Here is a 19,056-nt window from a genome sequence, read left to right as displayed (position 1 = left end):
ACCTTGAATATAAACATAGGACCAGAAGCTAATAGGAGCTATCAACAAATTCACACTACAATGTCTTTTTTTCCTAAGAAGATGGGCTATGCCTGGAATAAAATAAATACTGTTTCAAACTCTGCTTCTAGACAGACCTGTTCACTGGGCAAACCAAATGGCCATTTGTTTTATCACAATTTTACATTACCCTTCATCCCAGTTTTACTGAAATGATATACATTTAAGTAAGGAAGTCTCACTTGCAGCCCCCCCCATCCCAGTTGATAGGTATCAAGAAATACTTCCGCCAGTCCCTAGATCTTAGGGCCCATTCTCAAATTGCTTGAGAAGCTTCAGGCTCCTGTTTTAAAACACAGGATGTAGAACAGAATAGATAAAATATACTTAGAGTAACTGATGTAGAAACATTTTGCCAGAAACACTTTGGGGTGAAGTGCGTTATCTCAACTACGAGCTGGCTAAGCTGGAAAACACTAAAAAATAACTGAAGAATTCTAGGTATCCCTGGAAATATGGCAAAAATGATTTCAAATCTTTCAGCACCTAACTGCCAACAAATGCCGAACATGAGGCCACAGCAAAGGCAAGGTGATAGGACCAGCAAAGAAGCTCCCAAGAATTTAGCGAAATCCAGTAACACTGGATTTGTCTATGCCTAGGCTACTTCAAATTCAAGAAAGACATATAAAGTTCTATATGAGTTACACTGAATAGCTAGGAGTGTGGATTTTCAGAAGAGCTGTCATAAGAAATCGTAGATGGCCAAGGCCAACTGTGAGAGCAGAGGGTAAGGCACAAGGGGCCACCACAGTGGAACTCCTGAGCTGATGCAGCTTGCATGACCACTACTTATGCACAGCTCCTTGGAGGCAATGAATGAGTCTGGAATCAGCGATTTCTGAGAAACATCTTGCTTGGATGGATCAAAAAAGTGTAACAGATGCCTCCAAGTTGTGAGCCACTAGGTACAGTCTATCTTTTTTAGCAATTTAGTAATTTCTCATTAGATTACCTTCACACCAGATGGTGCAAAGTAGCAATAATTTTTCACAGTAATCCTTAGAAAAACAATGCACAAGCTCCATTTTTAAAATTAAGATCATTAAATAGGTCTTTCATTTATCTTCAAAGGCCCTATAATAAAGAGAATTTTTTAAACATTTTTATTAGTGGTTTTAAAAAATAGAAATAATGCCAATTATTTAAAAATTCACTAAACTAAGTTCAGTAAGTAGATACACAATTTCAATTACTTGTTTTCAACTACTTTCTCCCCTCATTTAAGGAATGGGAATAATTATGCTTTATAAGATTATTAGGACCTTTCAGATAATAATATATTTTAAACTTTTAACTATCTGTGGAAGGAAGTCAGAAATGTTAAATGAGTCATTCAAGGACCCAAAGTTGGTTGTTGGCATGTCCTGATTGGTGTATCCACAGCATGGATGCCAAACCCTGAATATCCTGGATTAAAATCCTGGCTCTGCTACTAACTAGTTATATAACTTGGACCAACTACTTAACCTCTCTGAACCTGAATCTTCATCTGTAAAGTTGGAATAATATTACCTACCTCACAGAATGGCTGTGAGAAACTGTGACATAAAAATCTGAATACAGTAAATGCTCTTAAGAGTATTGAACTTGGCCCCAAAGTGTTAGACCTTTTTTCTGATTCTTTGCTTGATAATCTTAATTACATTGTACTAAAGTCCATGAAACAGGAAATAATAAATTCCCACATTCCCCAAGTCAACCTACTCACAGTCCCAAAGATCTTTAATCCAGACCCAGACTCTCAAACTTTATGAGCAAATGAGAACTCAAACTGAGTTCTATAATAACTACTTCATGGTCCCAACAGTACGTGCATTGAGCCCCCTGCGCCCTCTGCTAATAGTCTATTAATAAACAACCAAATCTGTACCCCATTATTCATTCTATGCTGCAAGTTCTATAACTGAGGTTGTGTTCTGGTTCCTGGTTAACTCAGACTACCATGAATCTCTACCCTTTTTTCTCAAGTTCAGGAAACTACCTCCTTCATTCATTTTTTGAGCCATCAAGCATTTCTGACCTCTGCTAAATGACAGGTACAACACTAGGTGCTTTCAAATCAGATTAGACCTTGTTGGCTTTCCCTTCTTCATGTTCCTCCAGTTGCAGTTTGGGGCCAAACCAGTTGGTCCTAGAGAACTAAGATGTTCTACTTGACTACAGTCCTATCACTGCTCAGATATTTCTGATAACCCTGATGTTAGGGATCTGCTATCAGTAGTTTCGCCTGTGTGATCACCACTACCTCAGTTGGATCCAAGTTATGCTGTATCTTCAAAAACCACCATCAGGTGGCAGCTGTCTTTGAGTAGTGGCCATATTCCAATAGTCACCTGGAAGCTTCCAGCTCTGTTATAACTCCTATCTGTAGGTCCTGCATTATAGTTCCAGTAAGCAGCTGGCTATGGCTATCTCATTTACTTCTGAATATCCATATCATTATCATCATCAAAACAGGGCTGAGGCCAAGGCTAGGAAAGTCTCGGGTGGGGTTGTGAAGGCAAATTTCCTGGATTAAAGTCTTCTTTATAGTCATTAAACTCCCAAATGCTACAAAATTAAATAATTAAAATGACTTCTCAACTTATTACAGAAGCGTCACTCTGAATAGAACATATTTTTAGACCACACTGTCAGGATGCCTTTAGCAGAGGGTAATTCCACAATCAGATCTAGTCATATCAAAGAAAATTAACATAAAGCCTGAATGTGCTTATAACTAATAAAAATAAATGCTTAATCTAAGCAGATAATTTTCCAATAAAGATACCAGACTAGGAAGTGTGGGGACATTTTCTGATGGTTTCATAAATCTGTGACTTAGTGATTTTATAAATAATAAATATTTGCTACTCATATTTCAAAGAAATGAGCATAAATGTTATTTATATGCTGTCCTAGGATTATGTATAAGATGATCCTGGAATGGACTTGAAAATAAAACTCAAGGACTAATGCAGGAGATGCGCCAAGACATCACCATAAGAAGTCCCTGCCATGTTGGGGACTATTCCCTGCAGACTGGAACCACACTTGTGATCTCAGGTCACCCAGAGGGTGGAGCCTGGCCATCAGCAGGCTTACATGTTAAGTGGAACAAAGTATCTCACATCAAGGGGAGATTTAATAACATCTAAGGTAGAAGCCACCCCCACGATTTATCAGACCACTGAAACTGTGAGGACTAAGTATGAAAGAGACCAGCTGTCTTATATTTTATGCCTATATTTTATTTCACCAAATGTACACCATCATAATATTTCTATACCCATATGTGAAATTAGCAGGTATCACAATAATAAATTTAGGATGAATTTTTAACTGAGTCTCCAATAATGGAAAAAAAAGATCAGAATTTGACACAGAATTATAATCTTCTCTCACCTCAACAATATAGTATTGGTAAGGTATATCACTGTTGATGTAATATGGATATCCCTCCCACCTTGCAATGTAACCCCCCCCCTTTTTTTTTGAATGATTGGTACATTTGGAATGATTGGTACATTAAGCTCTAAGAGAATATTAATTACACTAAGTTCAGGTAATAAAGTATTTTAGGAAAAAATTAATTACCACACATACTATAACATATCAGAAAACTTCACATTCCCATGAGTCCATCATATTGTATATAAATAAGTCAGTAACATTAATTACTGGCAGATATATCCTGATTACTGCAAATTTCATCAGACATTTAAATATAATATATCACAATATCAAAACATCTTTTGCAAGCTAAAATTATGATGCTAATCTCTTACATTTTTATGAATAAATGTGAGTAGAGATTTAAAGTTATTTATCACACACCCCTAAAATATCCCAATATAAATGTATGTGCTCAGAATAAAAAATGTATATATTATATATATTCTCTCTCTATATATATATATATATTACTCAGTAAATATCCAATCTCTAAGACCACCTACAGTTTATACTTTAGCCCTTTTCGTAAAAGCCCTTAGTTTCTGCCTCTTCTGATTAGTTCTCCCTTTGTATGACTCTTAAGTTCATGATATTGATTCATTACTGTCAGAATTTTCCCAATATTGATAAATATGAAATAATTTCAATTTCCATTTAACAGAATAATAAAGGGTCCCCTCTAAGAAAGAAAACAAAACAGATGGATTCTCTTCAAGAAAAGAGAAAAAAGGAACAATTTTCTCAAAATTAAAAGAAATTACGATTACCTTTAAAGGTAGCCTGAAAAAAGCACACTGACTATACTGAGGGGTGTTTTAAGATGATTTTAACATCTGCTAGTCGTAGGATTCAATTTGATTGAGAATTTTAGGAGGGGAGGGGAGTGCTATGATAGAAATTTCTATTTTTTTTTATTATTTTATTTTACTTTTATTTTATATCATTGTTCATTTTGAAACAATATTTGCTTCCCCCCTCCCCCTCAGGTGTAGTCCTCATAGAATTTCCTTCACCAATGCACCCGTGCACCATCACTTCAGCCCCCTGTGCTCTTCCCTCCCTCCCTCTGATCCCTCTCCCGCCTCCTCCCCTGCAGTATGTCTCTGATTTATAATTGTCTGGTTTTGCTTTGTTGTGATTTGTACTGCTATCATTTTTTTTTTACAATAATGTCTTATTTGGTTCCCCTATATTCCTGCTATAAGTGAAATCATCCAGTATTTTTCTTTTTCCTTCTGGCTTATTTCACTGAGCATAATTTCTTCTAGCTCCATCCACATTACTGCGAATGGCATGAATTTATCTTTTCTGATTGCTGAATAATATTCCATTGTATATATATACCACATCTTCCTGATCCAGTCATCTATTTTGGGGCATTTGGGTTGTATAAATTTCTACCTGACTTAACCAATGATGAATAACTTCAGTGTGAAAATTGTTCCAGGTATGACTGATAATTTTGCTAGAAAATGCTAGGCAACTGATATTGCTACCTGTGTTTATTTAATCTAGTGCAGCCATCACTTTATCACTGAAGTGAAGCATTGGAATTACAAACATAATGAAAGAGGATGGAAAACATGCTCACCACAGGTTGTAATGGGGCACCGGGCATCATGGCATTGGCTAGTTGCATTTGCTGGGCCAACATGGCCATGTTCTTCTGCTGAATCAAGTTATTGCGCCCATTTATCTCCAATTGCGTTTTTAAGTGTGGGGGTGGATGAAGATATTTGCAGTTCTCCCTGGAGCAACGACCCTAAAAAAAGAAAGCAGCAAATACTTTTAAAAAATAATAAAATCAGCAAATTTTAAAACATAATAATAATATTGCAAAGCACGGTACTATAGGTTAAATCTACTAGGAGTTTTTTTCCACAATGTACAGCCATAGTATTTATCATACATTTAGCCTAAGTAATGAATTCATCTGAATTCACAATCAAAATGAGTATTAAAACATTTGAAAAAGTTTTCAAGTACTAATAATCTAGGTTCGAGTTTCAAAATTTATAAACTATCAGGATAATATTAAAACATAGAGAAGTAAATATAAAGACTCTAAGGCTCCTGCCATTATACCTCTGTTGAATTTAATGAACTCCAGAGGTTTAACCTTCTATTTGTACTTGTGTTCTGTTCTAAAGAAATGAACTTGGAAGACTCAAGGCAAACTATCTTCAGCAAAACATCTTTACAAACACCTCATAACAAGCAAAATTAAAATTAGCACTAAATTCCAAGTCCATCTATTTAGATATTTACAAATGAAAAGAAAAAAGCCCCCGCTTTTCCCCACTATCTAAAGATTAGTAAGTATAATGAGACATTGGTGAAAAATGTAACCCTTAGCCATTCAACCATAAGTCTAGCCCCCACTACCCAAGAACAATAAAGCAATAAGACATATTTACCCTTCAAAATTTTATAATGTAAAATGGAGAAACAAAATAAGTTTCTTTGAAATAAGAAATGTGAATATATTCTTCTCTTCAAAATTAAATATTAAAATCTGTAATATGCAATACTGTGTGAGCATATGAATCTGTACATATGAATCAGCTACATTGCCATATTCATTGAAACAACCTCACCAATTATTACCTTGACAACATCTTTCACCAGTAAATCTTATTAGAGCTATTTGTGTGGGTAAAAGAAAATATTTAATTAATCAGCCACCTTCTCAAATTTTCTTGTTATTTTCTAAGAAAAATCTATTAGCATAATTTGATGGCATACTGTAAGCTGACTTGGAAAAGTGAAGCTTTTGTTTGTGATACAATCTGCCACAATTCTGCTGTGAATGATCTGTTTGGGGCTGGTTTTGGTTAAGATTTTTAGGACTAAGTTCTACATTGTGCTAATATCATTATGGGTTATTTTACAAGCTTTACGTATAAAGCATTACTAACAATACTTTAAACCAGGGCACAGCAGAGGGCAGTAGTTCATAGCTTGGACCTGACCAGTTGACAGCATGGACCTGGGGTGGAGAACTAAGTGCTCTCACTCAGGGGTGGCATGAATTACATAAGAAACTAACTTCTTTAAGCCTCAGGCCCTTTAGCCATTTCAAAAATTTCTATGTAGCCTATATTTACTATGTAATAAATATAATGCTGAATAATGCTGCGTTACCAAAATTGCTAATAAATGCCATAGGTTTACTATGAAGATTAGAGAAAATAATGTGTATGTCACAGTATTGGCACCACATGGAATTCTGAGCAGGGTCAAGGCTAGTGCTCTCCCCACCACTCCCACCATAGTTTAAACTATATACCCAACAGAAGAAAAACAAATTATTAGTAGGCGGGTCATTTTTATAATATCTATTAGTTATGGCTCTTGATTCTTTCACAAATAAAGCAATATTTACATATCTATAACTTATTTCACAGGAATGCTGGATAGCTGTTGACACCACAAGCCTATTATTAGTTTAAAAGCATCTGGATGCAAAGAGAACTACAAAAACTGGACTTAAGAGTCACCAGATAAATCACAGAGAATAAGCTCAGAGATGACAAAGGTCTGATTTTAGAGATGTTTAGCTGAGGTCTCCTACAGAAAATCCACTTCTTCATTATGTCATCTTGACTGGAGGGGAAATTCTGATTCTCAACATTTCCATGTCATATTTCTCAGAAAGCTACATTTGTTTAATTGAAGAAAAGCAGCTTATAGTCTACCTTGTGAGTTTCTTTGGTTCCATAAACAGCAGAGAGATAGCCCTGGGCCTTGGGAGTCTCGCCAAACAGACTGCATTCCAGTACCTCCCTGAACACAAACCACCTGGGATCCCACATGTGAACACAGCTCAGATAGAAATCATGAAGTAGGGAGATCATATGCTCTCCGTGTATTCCGGGTCTGTGCATCTCAAAACTTTTAATAGAAGCTCAGACCTTTGGGTCTAATTCTGTATTTGCTATGCCTACTCAGGAAGAATGCTGTTCTGCTACATTTTTTAGATGTCTGGCTTGATTTGATAGCTTTGGAGTCTCAATTTCAAAAAGCCATGTTCCTAAAAATCAACTGAAGAAATTTTGTGAAAAAGTGTACAGACTACTAAATCTTCCTCACAGAGACTCTGTGGCAATAGGTCTGGGGACCCTTTACCAAGTACTCTGATATAGCAGAAAACACTACAAACAATTCAGCTAAGCCACATGAATTTTTCATTGTTCTATGTGGAAAATGTAACAGGGTAACCTCTGCAATTGATATTGCGTTAAACTCAGTTTCTTAGGAAGTTCAAAACTTATTGAATGCTGACTGTGCTGGTACATAATTGTGGTTTGACAAATAAAAGGTCAAGAATAAGTTAAAATCAACATCCTCTTCTAGAGAATTGCCTACAGCACTGGAAAAAACCACAAATAGCATACCTTTCATTGAGAGTTTAAATAAATATGACATAGGTGCCTCTCCAGATTGATCCAAGTTCCCAGCACCTTACCTCAATAAGCATTGCAGAATAAATGCATGAACACTGCTTACTAAGTGATTAGAGATGAAATCTGCTCTAGCTCTATCTGGAATCCACAAAGCAGCAAAAACTAAATCTAATACCAAGCTGGAATTCTGAGTTGTACTGACTTAATGATGCTTTTGATTCAGAAGCCAGTAAACCACTGGTGATAAAAACAGCCACAATAAAAGCAGAAAAGTAACAGAAGGTTTGATGGTTTCATAGCTGGGGGGCAAAGAAGGAGAACATTTAAGCCAAGAGTCAATGTATTTGGTATCCTAAAATCTACAGAGTGATGATGCAATCTAAAAATAGAAATTCAATTCAATCAGTATCTAGAGCTCATATAGGTAGGTTTTTGAATAGGAAATACTACTCTAAATCACCTAGAGATTTCATCTCAAGATACATTAAATCAGGTTGCTAGGAGTAACACAAAAATATAAAGACATTTTTCTTCAGTGTTGATAGCTACATGCAGTTCCACCTACTGCCATAATTGTACCAAACAGAACTGATTTCAAACAGCAGCTTTGTTAATTTCTTGCTGTGTGATTCTGTGGAAGTTAAACTCTGAATGACCACATCTTTTTTGTTGAACAGTATCAATACCATTCATCTCATTAGGTGATATATGAATATTAAGCAAGAGAGTGGGCCAATCTTATGCTGGGCTACTAGTCAAAAAGTATTAATTATTTTTCTCTCTTTCCTTAAATTCTCAAGCTAATAACAATTAGCAGTTGCTTAACTCACCACCATATCTGTTAAAAGTACTAAATGTAATGCCAGTAATATAACCAGGTGACAATGCAAGTCAATCAGCGAGAATATAATACAAGCTTTGCCTTTGGTTTCCATTCTGTATTTGCCACATCTACTATGGAAAATGCCATTTTCACACATTTATTACAGTGTTATGTTTCTGCACCTTGCTTTTGATGATTTCCCTGGAATATTATTATTTTTAAGGTTTATTTATTTATGTATGCACAGAAGAATAAGAGATCCTATCAGATAAGCTGGTCTCTCTATAGTCTAGAGTATTATAATTTCCATTCAAGAGGCCTTTTAGAGGTCTGACTCAACATAGATTCCAAAGGCATCATTATAATGCATATATAGTATCTTTTAAGGGAAGGGAAGAGATTCAATAAAGTATTAATCCAGACTAAGTCCTTTTTTCTCTAATATTTTTTTTACATCTTTAATTTTAAAGTAAAATGTCCAACAGAGTAAAAACATTCCCCTTATAGCCTTAAGAACCTGTATGAAATCAATAACAGTCATTCAGAAATCAATTCAGGTCTTCCATTTATCAAGCTACAAATATTCAACTGTGAATTTGGGGATTTTCTCATTAGTGTTTGAAATTGGCATAAAATTTGTGAGAAAGATATATGTTCGGATTGATGTCTGTACCTCAAAGGACCTGGTTCATTTTTTTTAAATTATAGTTTAATGAATAGTGTGCTTTTAAATAATTGCATAGTATGAGCATATGTAGTACATATCTAAACATGATGTGTATGTGATATATACAGTAAGATATAAATTGTAAAATGAAGATGAAACTTGGTAATTTAGTAATGGCAACTTAGACATGATAAAATTATTTCTAAGCTATCTTTAATACTTAAGAACCAGTTAACTGTACAAAATATAACATCTTACACAGAAGTTGATCAAAATTAATAAAACAAAAAAAATCAAAGTTCTATTTGAAAAAAATGGAAAACTAATTTTCCATTATTAATTCTACTTCCCCCACTGAAATTTTGTAAATTGTGATTTACAAAATCAGAAATAAAAGGCATTTTATTAACTGTCCAAGTGGTAACTATGTAGTAGGATTAAAATTAATGAGTCATATTTGGACAGTAAAATTTGGACACTAGAAGTAGGGAGCAATGAAAAAATAAGAGGTGTACCACCTATACTCATAAATCTTTTCCAACTTGCATTGGAAATACTAGTTTTCTGGTAAGACAGTTCAAATTACTATCACTTTTATTGTTAAAACAAAATCATTATCTCCTTTGGGACAAATGAGATACACCAATGTTTTTGAAGCACTTTGTAGAGACAGTCATTACACTGAGTAATGCAGAGAAATGTGGTAACTTCCTAATGAAAATTTTCACAACTGTTTTTCAGTAAAGATGATCTATTACCTCAAAAAAATTTGGTCACAGACTGGATGAAACATTGGCAGTTGTAACATAACATGAATGTGCTTCTTATGGTCCTGTCATGCTTTTAAATTATCCATTCCAATATAAGGTTTAATGGACTTACATATAAAAATTAATTATGTATATGTACTCATTTTAAAATTACAAATTATCTAGCAGTAGGAAATTTATGGCAGAAATTTGTATAAAGTATCATTTTTTCCCAAAAGCTAATCACAACTTTAGAGACATACAAACATGTATACATATGCAAATAATCCAGTTTTTTTGTTTTCATTTAAGTGGATATGAGTTTGATTAACTCTACAAATTACAGTTTATCAGCTTTAGCAAATATTGAAAACTAATTACATCTTAACAGAGAGGATACTGTAGCTTTTAAATCTTTACAATCCACTAGTTCTTAAATCCTTACATTACACTTGTTTCCACAGAGGACTTCAGTCAGCTTATAACAACACATGCATTTGAAAAAGAAGTTCAAAGTTTCTCAACCTTAGTACTGTTGACATCTAGGCCAAGTTAAGTGTTGTGGGGCTATTCTGGGTATTGTAAGGTGTTTAGCAGCATCCTGGCATATTAGATGCCTGCAGCATACTTGCCCTCAGTTACAACATTTCAAATGGTCCCTAGATACTGTCAAATGCACCTGGGTTGGAGGAAGAGTCAAAAACATCTCCAGTGAGAGTCAACCACTCCTTTACACCTAATGGAATTTAATAGGGACTAGTCCTTTGCTCGGTGGCCATCATTAAATATCACAGACCGGATGGTTGAAGCAACATAAGTTCATTTTCTCACAGTTCTGGAAGTTCAAGTCCAAAATTAAGGTTCTAGCCAGTTTGGTTGCGATAAGAACTGTCTGCATGGTTAATAAAGAACTACATTCTTGTTATTTCCTCACATGACCTCTTCTTTGAGTGAACACAGGGAGAGACAGCAAGTTCTTCTAGTGTCTTTCATATGGATACTAATCCTATCAGATCAGGGTCCCCACACTTAGGACCTCAACTTGAATTGCTTTAAGCTTAATTACTTCCTCAGAGCCTCTTCTCCAAATATATCTATGCAGAAGACAGGGCTTAAACATGTGAATTTTAGGGGAACACAAACATTCAGTACAAAAGAGGTGTACACAAAATTAAAAAACAGCTAACCCAGAGTTATTCGTAAGTAGCTTTACACATTTTCACACATACACTTAAATGGTAGGGATCTTTATTGTGGGAATCTCCTCAAACATACGTTAATTTTGCTGCAACTTCTAAAAACTTCAAAAGTGAGATTCAATATTTGTTTGTTTTTCTTCTATTTAACATAAAACAGAGACAGCAGTCTATCAGAGTAAATAAATTCCAGGATCATATCAAAAACTTCATGCACCTGTTAACTACAATACTGGAAATGGTGACTCTTTTTTAAAGGCAAGCAACATATTTTGGCTTTACTTTGCTACATAAAGTCTTTTCAGGTTAAGTAATAGTTAGACATATACCCTCCCTTTAAAAATGGAGCTGAGAAAGATAAATTGAAATAACTAGAGAACTCAGAAAAATCAAGATTTCTGACTACCGACTGGAATTCTAGTGGACCCACTATCTAATTTTATTTTTAATCACATGCTGAAGTATACATATGCATGTATGGAATTATGTATATACACACATTTATATACAGTCACCCCAATTATATACCTATTTCTAAGAGCAGCATGCAAACTTAGATTTTGCTTTTGTTGTAGATTCAAGAAGCATAGAGTAAACAACTTACATTTATATTTCATGCTTTATTGGGAAAAATACATAAGGACTTTCAGAAAGCTGCAGAATAAAACCCAAAGGATTCTGAACTACCATTTGGTAGAAATTCCTAAAGTGTCCTTTGGGTCAAAACAGATATCTTCATTTTTTATTTTAGAAAGTATCCATGGAGATTTCACAGATTTAATGTTATTATCTGTTTTGTTTTACCAATATTATACTATATCACAAATATATATAATATATATACAATCTAATAAGTCAATACTATGTTTACTATATTTAAATAGTATGGCATACTATATGGCAAATGGATAGTACTAACATATTAATACTATTTATTACATTCATTTTTATTCTCAAATATTATGACCCCTTAACCCAGATCAGTAAATGGATTTTTTTCCTTACATAATTTCCTATTTTTAATATCAAAGTACCACTGTAATTATTTCAGGATTTTATCATCTGTAAAGGCAAGAAAATAGTATTAAGCCAAACGCAGTTTTCCTGTTTTAATTTCTACATTGGACTTTTAAGCTGACCCCAGTAACTAATGCTCGCATTCCTATAGATAATGGAATTACTGCTCTTCTGATTTTGTGAGGCGATTAATCTCAACTCATCAAAACTTAATATAAAGTAAATATAGTAACACTAGTCAATATTTAAAGCTTACTTTCTAAGTGTTATTTCTTTACACAATCAACATAATGTCAAATGTTTGAAGATCAGTTCAACACAAGAGCTGGAAGAATTCTCTTTCCAGTGAGGAAAAAAAAAGGGCGGAAATTTGTGAATGCATTTTCATTGAAAAAATTTCCAACTTTTTTCAATGACTTTTCCATAGACATAAGCTGTTTTCAAAAGAAATAAAGCATAAGGCAAATTTAGATTTTTCCCTTTCCTGATCTCATCAAAAGTTCATATTTTCATAGACACTGTAGCTTAGAAATTGTTGAGACTGCCAGTAAAGCAAAGAGCAATACAAACACACATACACACACATATAATCTACTGAGTTTACATTTTTAATTTTACCGTGGCCTTAAAGAATATAAAAGAATGTAACAGATTCCATTTCATGGGCATTAAACAGTTCCTTATCGAAGTCTAAATATGATCTCAAAAAGTGATTTTAGGTTTTTTTCTAGCTACTTAGAGTCCTCTCCAGTATTTGATGGCTGTTCTAGGCCTTATTTTATAGAACATTCCTAAGTTTGATGATGAAGATTCTTGGACATTAAAACCAATAGTGACATTTACAAAATCCCAAAATATCCTCAATGCTGACGCAATATCCACGCACTCCAAGTCAAACATGGGGATACTATGACTTTTTCCCCAGAGAACTTAGGAGCGTTAATTGCGCAACTGCCATAAATCATTTTGAAAATGGCATAAGTGAAACTCTACACATCTAGATGAGTATTATGTAATATCTACAAGTTGGGTTAGCTGCTGCTGAGGAGGTAGAGAAAGGGAAAAAAACAACAAGTCACATACACATTCTTGTTACAAAAATACCACAGCTTTCTCCTCCAACAGCTTTTGTCTGTGAGAGATCAGACATACATACAACTGTGACAGCAGTTACATCAGTACGCTATTTTAGCTGACAGTCATCTGAAGAAATCTTAGCCTCCTAAGAGAGGGCCCACAAGGATTTTATATTTAGAGCTGCTTGTGATGGGGTGCTGGAAGAAGGAACAGGTTCCCTTTCTCCTTAAACCCTATGCCACAGAATCCCACAAAAGTGTAGAGCTCCAGGAAGAGACCGGAAAGGTTTAACTGCACCTTCTCTCTGCCCCTATTTCTCTGTCTTCCTGGACTCCACAGATGGTTCTGGTCAGCATCCCTGAGCCAAACCAGAGTCTCCATGACCTTGTGAAAGCCCAGTGATATTTGGTAGGTGCCAGCATCATTGAACAATCCAACATTTGTTGGCTGCTTTTTTATAGCATCATAAAACTGGAAATGCCAGATCACTATGTTTCTATTATTTTTTCAATTGCTTTATTATTTTTTCGGTACAGCAACTGTCAGACTTCTAAACTGTTTGTAACAGAAACACTTCTGAAGTTTTATAGCATCCAAATCAGACACTCTTCAATCTTGGCTAATAATTAAAAGCCCTAACATTTACATAATACAATTTAGTGCTTTATTTGTAGTGCATGCCTTTCAATTGAGAAATGCAAAATGTTTTACAAATAGTACCCAGTACATCATCTTACCATTATTAGATGGATTACAGCATGACTGTCTCTATTATATTTCTAGGGCTTTCCTCATAGTAAAAAGAAGGTAAGCTTTTAAGTCAAATGCTTACAATGTTTTCCTCAACAAACTCCTGGTCAAGCAGATCTTTACACACCTACTCCAGTTCCTAATGCACTGGCAACACAAAAGCTCTTTATCGTTAACTGCCCTTCCAAGAGTTCTGGTGGAGGGTGAGTGAAGCAGGTTCACATATGGAGGTGTCAGGCTGTGCTCCCCAAATTATATCACTATGTAAACAACTGAAAAACTAACAAATAAAATAATGAATATCCCTCCATGGGGGGAGGGGTTCAGCACAGGGCTGACTAAACCTAGGCAGCTGTACTACAAAGTTGGCTCTTTTTAACGTTAAGATCATTTGATCTCACCAAGCTTGTATTTTTACTAATCATTGTACATACTAAAACATAAATGACTTTCATCAGAATAGATCAGCACCAAATGGATGCTTCAGCCCTTTTGAGTTCTGCAAAGATGTTTCACGATATAAACAACTGATTTTGGAGACGACTAATCTGCAAGTTAATTCTAAATTAATGGAAAAAAATTTAATTCTCTCATAAATTTCAGTTTTTCCCTCATTCACTGTTTTTCTCAGCAGAACTGTCATTACAGGAGAAACATTAAAAATAAAATAAATGAATACCAAACAAGTTAAAACTTTGTTTCGTGTTTCCCATTTCTGCAGGAGACCTAGTGAGGCAAGAAGTACTTCGGTTATCTAAAGGATTCCATCGGTCTGTTCAGTGAACTGAACAGATAAAGAAAAGGTGATTTTAGACCTGTAATTTATATTTGCATGTAAAATGAAAAATATAAAGTTATAATATAGAGGATGGTAGATTTTACAGGGAAAGTCTTTTATTAGGTAATATAAAAGCACTAAAGGATATCAATGAGGTGAAATATTTTGGTCAAGTCAGTTCAAAAATAATAATACTAAATGTTATATTTGCACTTGCTACATCCTACATAACCCTACAAATACAGGAAAGAAAATGCTGTTTTTATGTCTCTAACATGGCCATATATATTATTATGATGATAAACTTTAGTATAATATTATGCAATGTTTTCAAAGTCTCAGTTCAATATTTTCATTGTACATCTTTCATCAAAGTCTACTAAATGGGAATAGTGTATATTACGCATGTGATTAGTGCTTATAGTTCTCTAAGCTATAACAGCTGCCTGAAATTTTGTCTGTCAGTTACATGCAGAAATTATTACATTGCTCTGCTCTCCAATCTTTTAGAAACATCATTCATTGCCTTTGCCAAATAACAGAGACCCTTTCTTTCCCCAGTGTTTCATTTTGATTCCTCATAAACCTCTGAGATTCCTTAACTGAAAATAAATGTTGTCAATTTCTGGTCGTACAGATTTTGCCTCCAGTCCAACTATTAAATGCTACTGCTTCACATAAACAATGACAGAGCACTGAGAAAAGTGAAGTGACAAAGGTCTTCACCACAGCTGACCACTGTCTCCTTCAGAGAGATCAACTTTGTACTTGAACAAAATGTGCTCAACGACACTGGCTCTGTCCCTGTGGGGAAAGAACACCTCCCCCCATCCCCATTACAAATTGCTAAAATTGTGCAAAGCCATCAGCTGTGTCTCAGACTCCAAGCTGCAGCGAACAGAAAGACACTGGCTCAGGAGCCTACAACACGTCTCTACTGGATGCTGACTGCAGCAGCACAGGCAGTGAGGGTGAAAAAAATCTCTTGAAGTGAAAAAGCAGCATCATAACACATGTTACCTGAGCCTGTCTGCTCCTCTGCACTCCCTCCTCACCCCTTAAAATTTCTACTGACTCTCTAAGGCTGGTCCCCAAATAAGGGAATAAGTAACACACCACAAAAGTTACCTAAAAAAGTATCATGGGCAAAAAAACAGGAAAGTCTCAGAATTTTGTGAAAGAATCCATGTTTCTAATATCCTTGCATTGTTCTCTTTAAAAAGGATCCATATTAACAATAAGCAAACAAATAAAATAGATGTCTATGAACCGTGGAACTTTTATAAAACATCCATAAAACTTTTATAAAACATCTAACATCCAGTGAGTTTTTAGGACAGAAGAGTATCGAAGTCATGACTTAAGCAAAAAGCTTGATCATCACAAGGTGTTACCTTCTGAATGGCAATCAGAGGCTGTGGAGTATATTCCTAAGTTCTTATTTAAGAGGAGAAGTATGGAAATGTTGGGCCTCACAGGAACATCAGCCATGGCAACACTGTTTTTCTTAACAAGCCAGAATGTGAACGTAAGATGGAGAAGCACAGACGGCTGTCACATGATGTTTTTCCCTTGCTATCGTATCAACAACGTTTAGGCAGGAAGCCCAGATCTGCTAAGCACCCGACTTGGGTGCATTAAGTGAGTAAAGTGACATATCTGTTCATTTAAGACTCCCTACCTCTGGCTAAGGCAGGTGGTGTCATTAGGAATAGTTAGTTATTTTCCCTTCCTTTGCACATGCCTCTGTCCTAATAGGGTCACAAGGTTTTACTCCTCAAACCCTTTGTGCCCACAGCCTAGATCAAATAATAAACACAACAAATGTTTGCCATGTAAATGAATTCTGTCATGTATCAGAAAATAAGACATTTGTCCAACACAGTAGTTTTAAACATTCCTCTGTATCTTCTCCAGGATTTATCAACATGTAGCCCAATATTCTCATCATTCAATTATATTTCCGTGTCCCCTAGTTTCCTGCCACTTGCTCCTTCTTCAGCTAATTCTTTACTGTTAGTCACAAACCACAACGCTGTACATTGCTCCTATCTAAATATGGTCTGAAAAAAATATATATATATGGTCTGAATTTATCTGTGTCCTCAGCTTGTAAGCTCTCTAGATACAGGTCTTAAAGACCTGCATATAGGAACTGTCCTGAATGTGACATAAAAAGTAATAGTGCCAGCTCAATGGTTAATCAAAATGTTATTCAACTGCCAACTTTTATATTTACTAGCAGTAAGATTTTGGGTTAATTATTCAACTTCACCAAATTCAACTTCTATTAAAATGATGCTAAAAGAAGGCCTCCCTGGCGGTGCAAGAGGTTAGGACACAACCTATGAAGCTGTCCGTAGCCTCTGCAGCACGAGTTCAATCCCCAGCCGGCCAGGGAGCAACCCACATGGTGCAGCAGACCTCTCCTGACTCGCCCACTGCTCCCCTCAGCAGTGTACTTTAGTCAATCTGCCTGTTCTGCTCCCCACTCTGTCTCTGGTGAATCTTCTCACCCCCCCCCCCACACCTCTGGCCTGTACCCCAGGCTCTTGCATGCGTAAATAAATACATCTTTTAAAAAAATGATGCTAAGAATACCATCCTGGCACAAAATAATAAAGAAATGTGTACAAGAGTCTCAGGGCTGGTACTCAGTAAATTGCAATTACTGGGCCCCCTCGCTCTCCTAGTGTGTTCCTCCATCCCTGGACCTTGTAATCCCTGCTTCTGGTGACTCAGTCACTTCTCTGGACAAGCTTGCAACCATTCTTTATCTCCTTCCTTCAACCTCCTCTTTGTCAGAGACCATGAGTTCAATATCAAGTTAGGATCTGTGGGTGAACCAACCCACAGGAAGCCCCTCAGAACGAAGGATAGCAAATTTATAGACCAGTGGGAAAACACCTATTCCAGACCCAGGGAGACCTGGATCCAGTGTGCTCCCAACTCCGTAGCTCTGCGATGTCAGATAGATACTCTCCTCCCCATTCTCAGCAGTGCCTTCATTTGTGAAGTTTCATCCAAGTATCATAATTCCTGGGTGGTTATGAGAAAGTTTTCCTGACACCCAAACTAAGAATCAACCAATGTTCATTTCTCTAAGCATTAGGAAACAAGGCATCTGTATTTTAAAAGTGATTGAAACAAAACCACTGTCATGGTTAAATGTGACGCTGAGAGGTGACAACTTTTCTAATGTCATTTTCCGTGGAAATTTTCTCTATCTCTCCCTCTCTCTTCATCTTCTTTCCTTTCTTGCCAGGTCGGCTAAACTCACAGTAGTGAAGTCAGCACCTGTCAAATTGTATTACAGGTAATTTCTACAAGTCTGTCTACCCCTGTAGATTAAGAACTTGTTACAGACAGAACTAAATCTAACTTAGCAGCGTAAGCATTTTTAATAAGTATCTGTAGAGTGGATAAACAATTTAGAAGAGAAGTGGGCATTTCAGGGTGTTCTAGCTATCATATCCCTAAGACAACACTGCAAGGACTAAGCCAATGGTCCTCAATCATGGTTACACATTATAAATAAAAAAATCCCTACACCCAGCCTCCATCATTCAAAATTCTGATTTAATTGATCTTGGCTGCGTCCCAGGCAAGCTCTCAGACAATTCTAATGACTGCTACTCTAAGGACCATAGGTTAGTCTATAACCATCTCATTTACACATCAATCATGACCTTTTCCAAAGTTTCTTTAAACCAGTGTTTGTCAATGACTTCAAGATAATGGCTAATGTTATCTGACTTTCAACTGATAATCCTGTTTCCAAAAGATTCCTTTTCTTCACAGTTTCTTTCAGACAGTGGGAGAAAGGGCAATTAAGGGCAAGACATTCACAAAAAAAGCTACTGTTTTTTAGGACCAGTAACACTTCTATGGACAAAGAGTTGTTTCTAAACACCTAGTTCATAGGAAGCAAAAGATCTCTTGGGAAAAAGGTTAAGGGATCCAAGTCATTGATGTACTCATGGAAGCTTTTAAGTGTTCTTTTTTTACATACTCAACAAAGATGGTGCACAGCACATATCAATAACATTAATAGCTTTTTAGATAAGCAATTATAGTTTCTACCTCTATTGAGGA

The 19,056-nt window shown here is 35.7% G+C and overlaps 1 protein-coding gene across 21 annotated transcripts in view; it reads right to left on the bottom strand.

Annotated features, from left to right (window-relative positions):
- The window catches only part of MBNL1 (muscleblind like splicing regulator 1), a gene marked incomplete at both ends in the record, with an annotated part of 156,060 nt that overhangs the window by 25,742 nt on the left and 111,262 nt on the right, over positions 1–19,056 (bottom strand). For all 21 annotated transcript variants that reach the window (XM_084231342.1, XM_084231328.1, XM_084231339.1 and 18 more), the window contains one exon: positions 5,090–5,260. In XM_084231342.1, the coding sequence (XP_084087468.1) occupies positions 5,090–5,260 (171 nt within the window). The remainder of the gene's footprint in view (positions 1–5,089; positions 5,261–19,056) is intronic.

The sequence above is a fragment of the Talpa europaea genome (genome assembly GCF_964194135.1).
Source record: "Talpa europaea genome assembly, chromosome: 4".
Lineage (NCBI taxonomy): Eukaryota > Metazoa > Chordata > Mammalia > Eulipotyphla > Talpidae > Talpa > Talpa europaea.
This window is presented reverse-complemented; position numbering and strand designations above follow the sequence as displayed.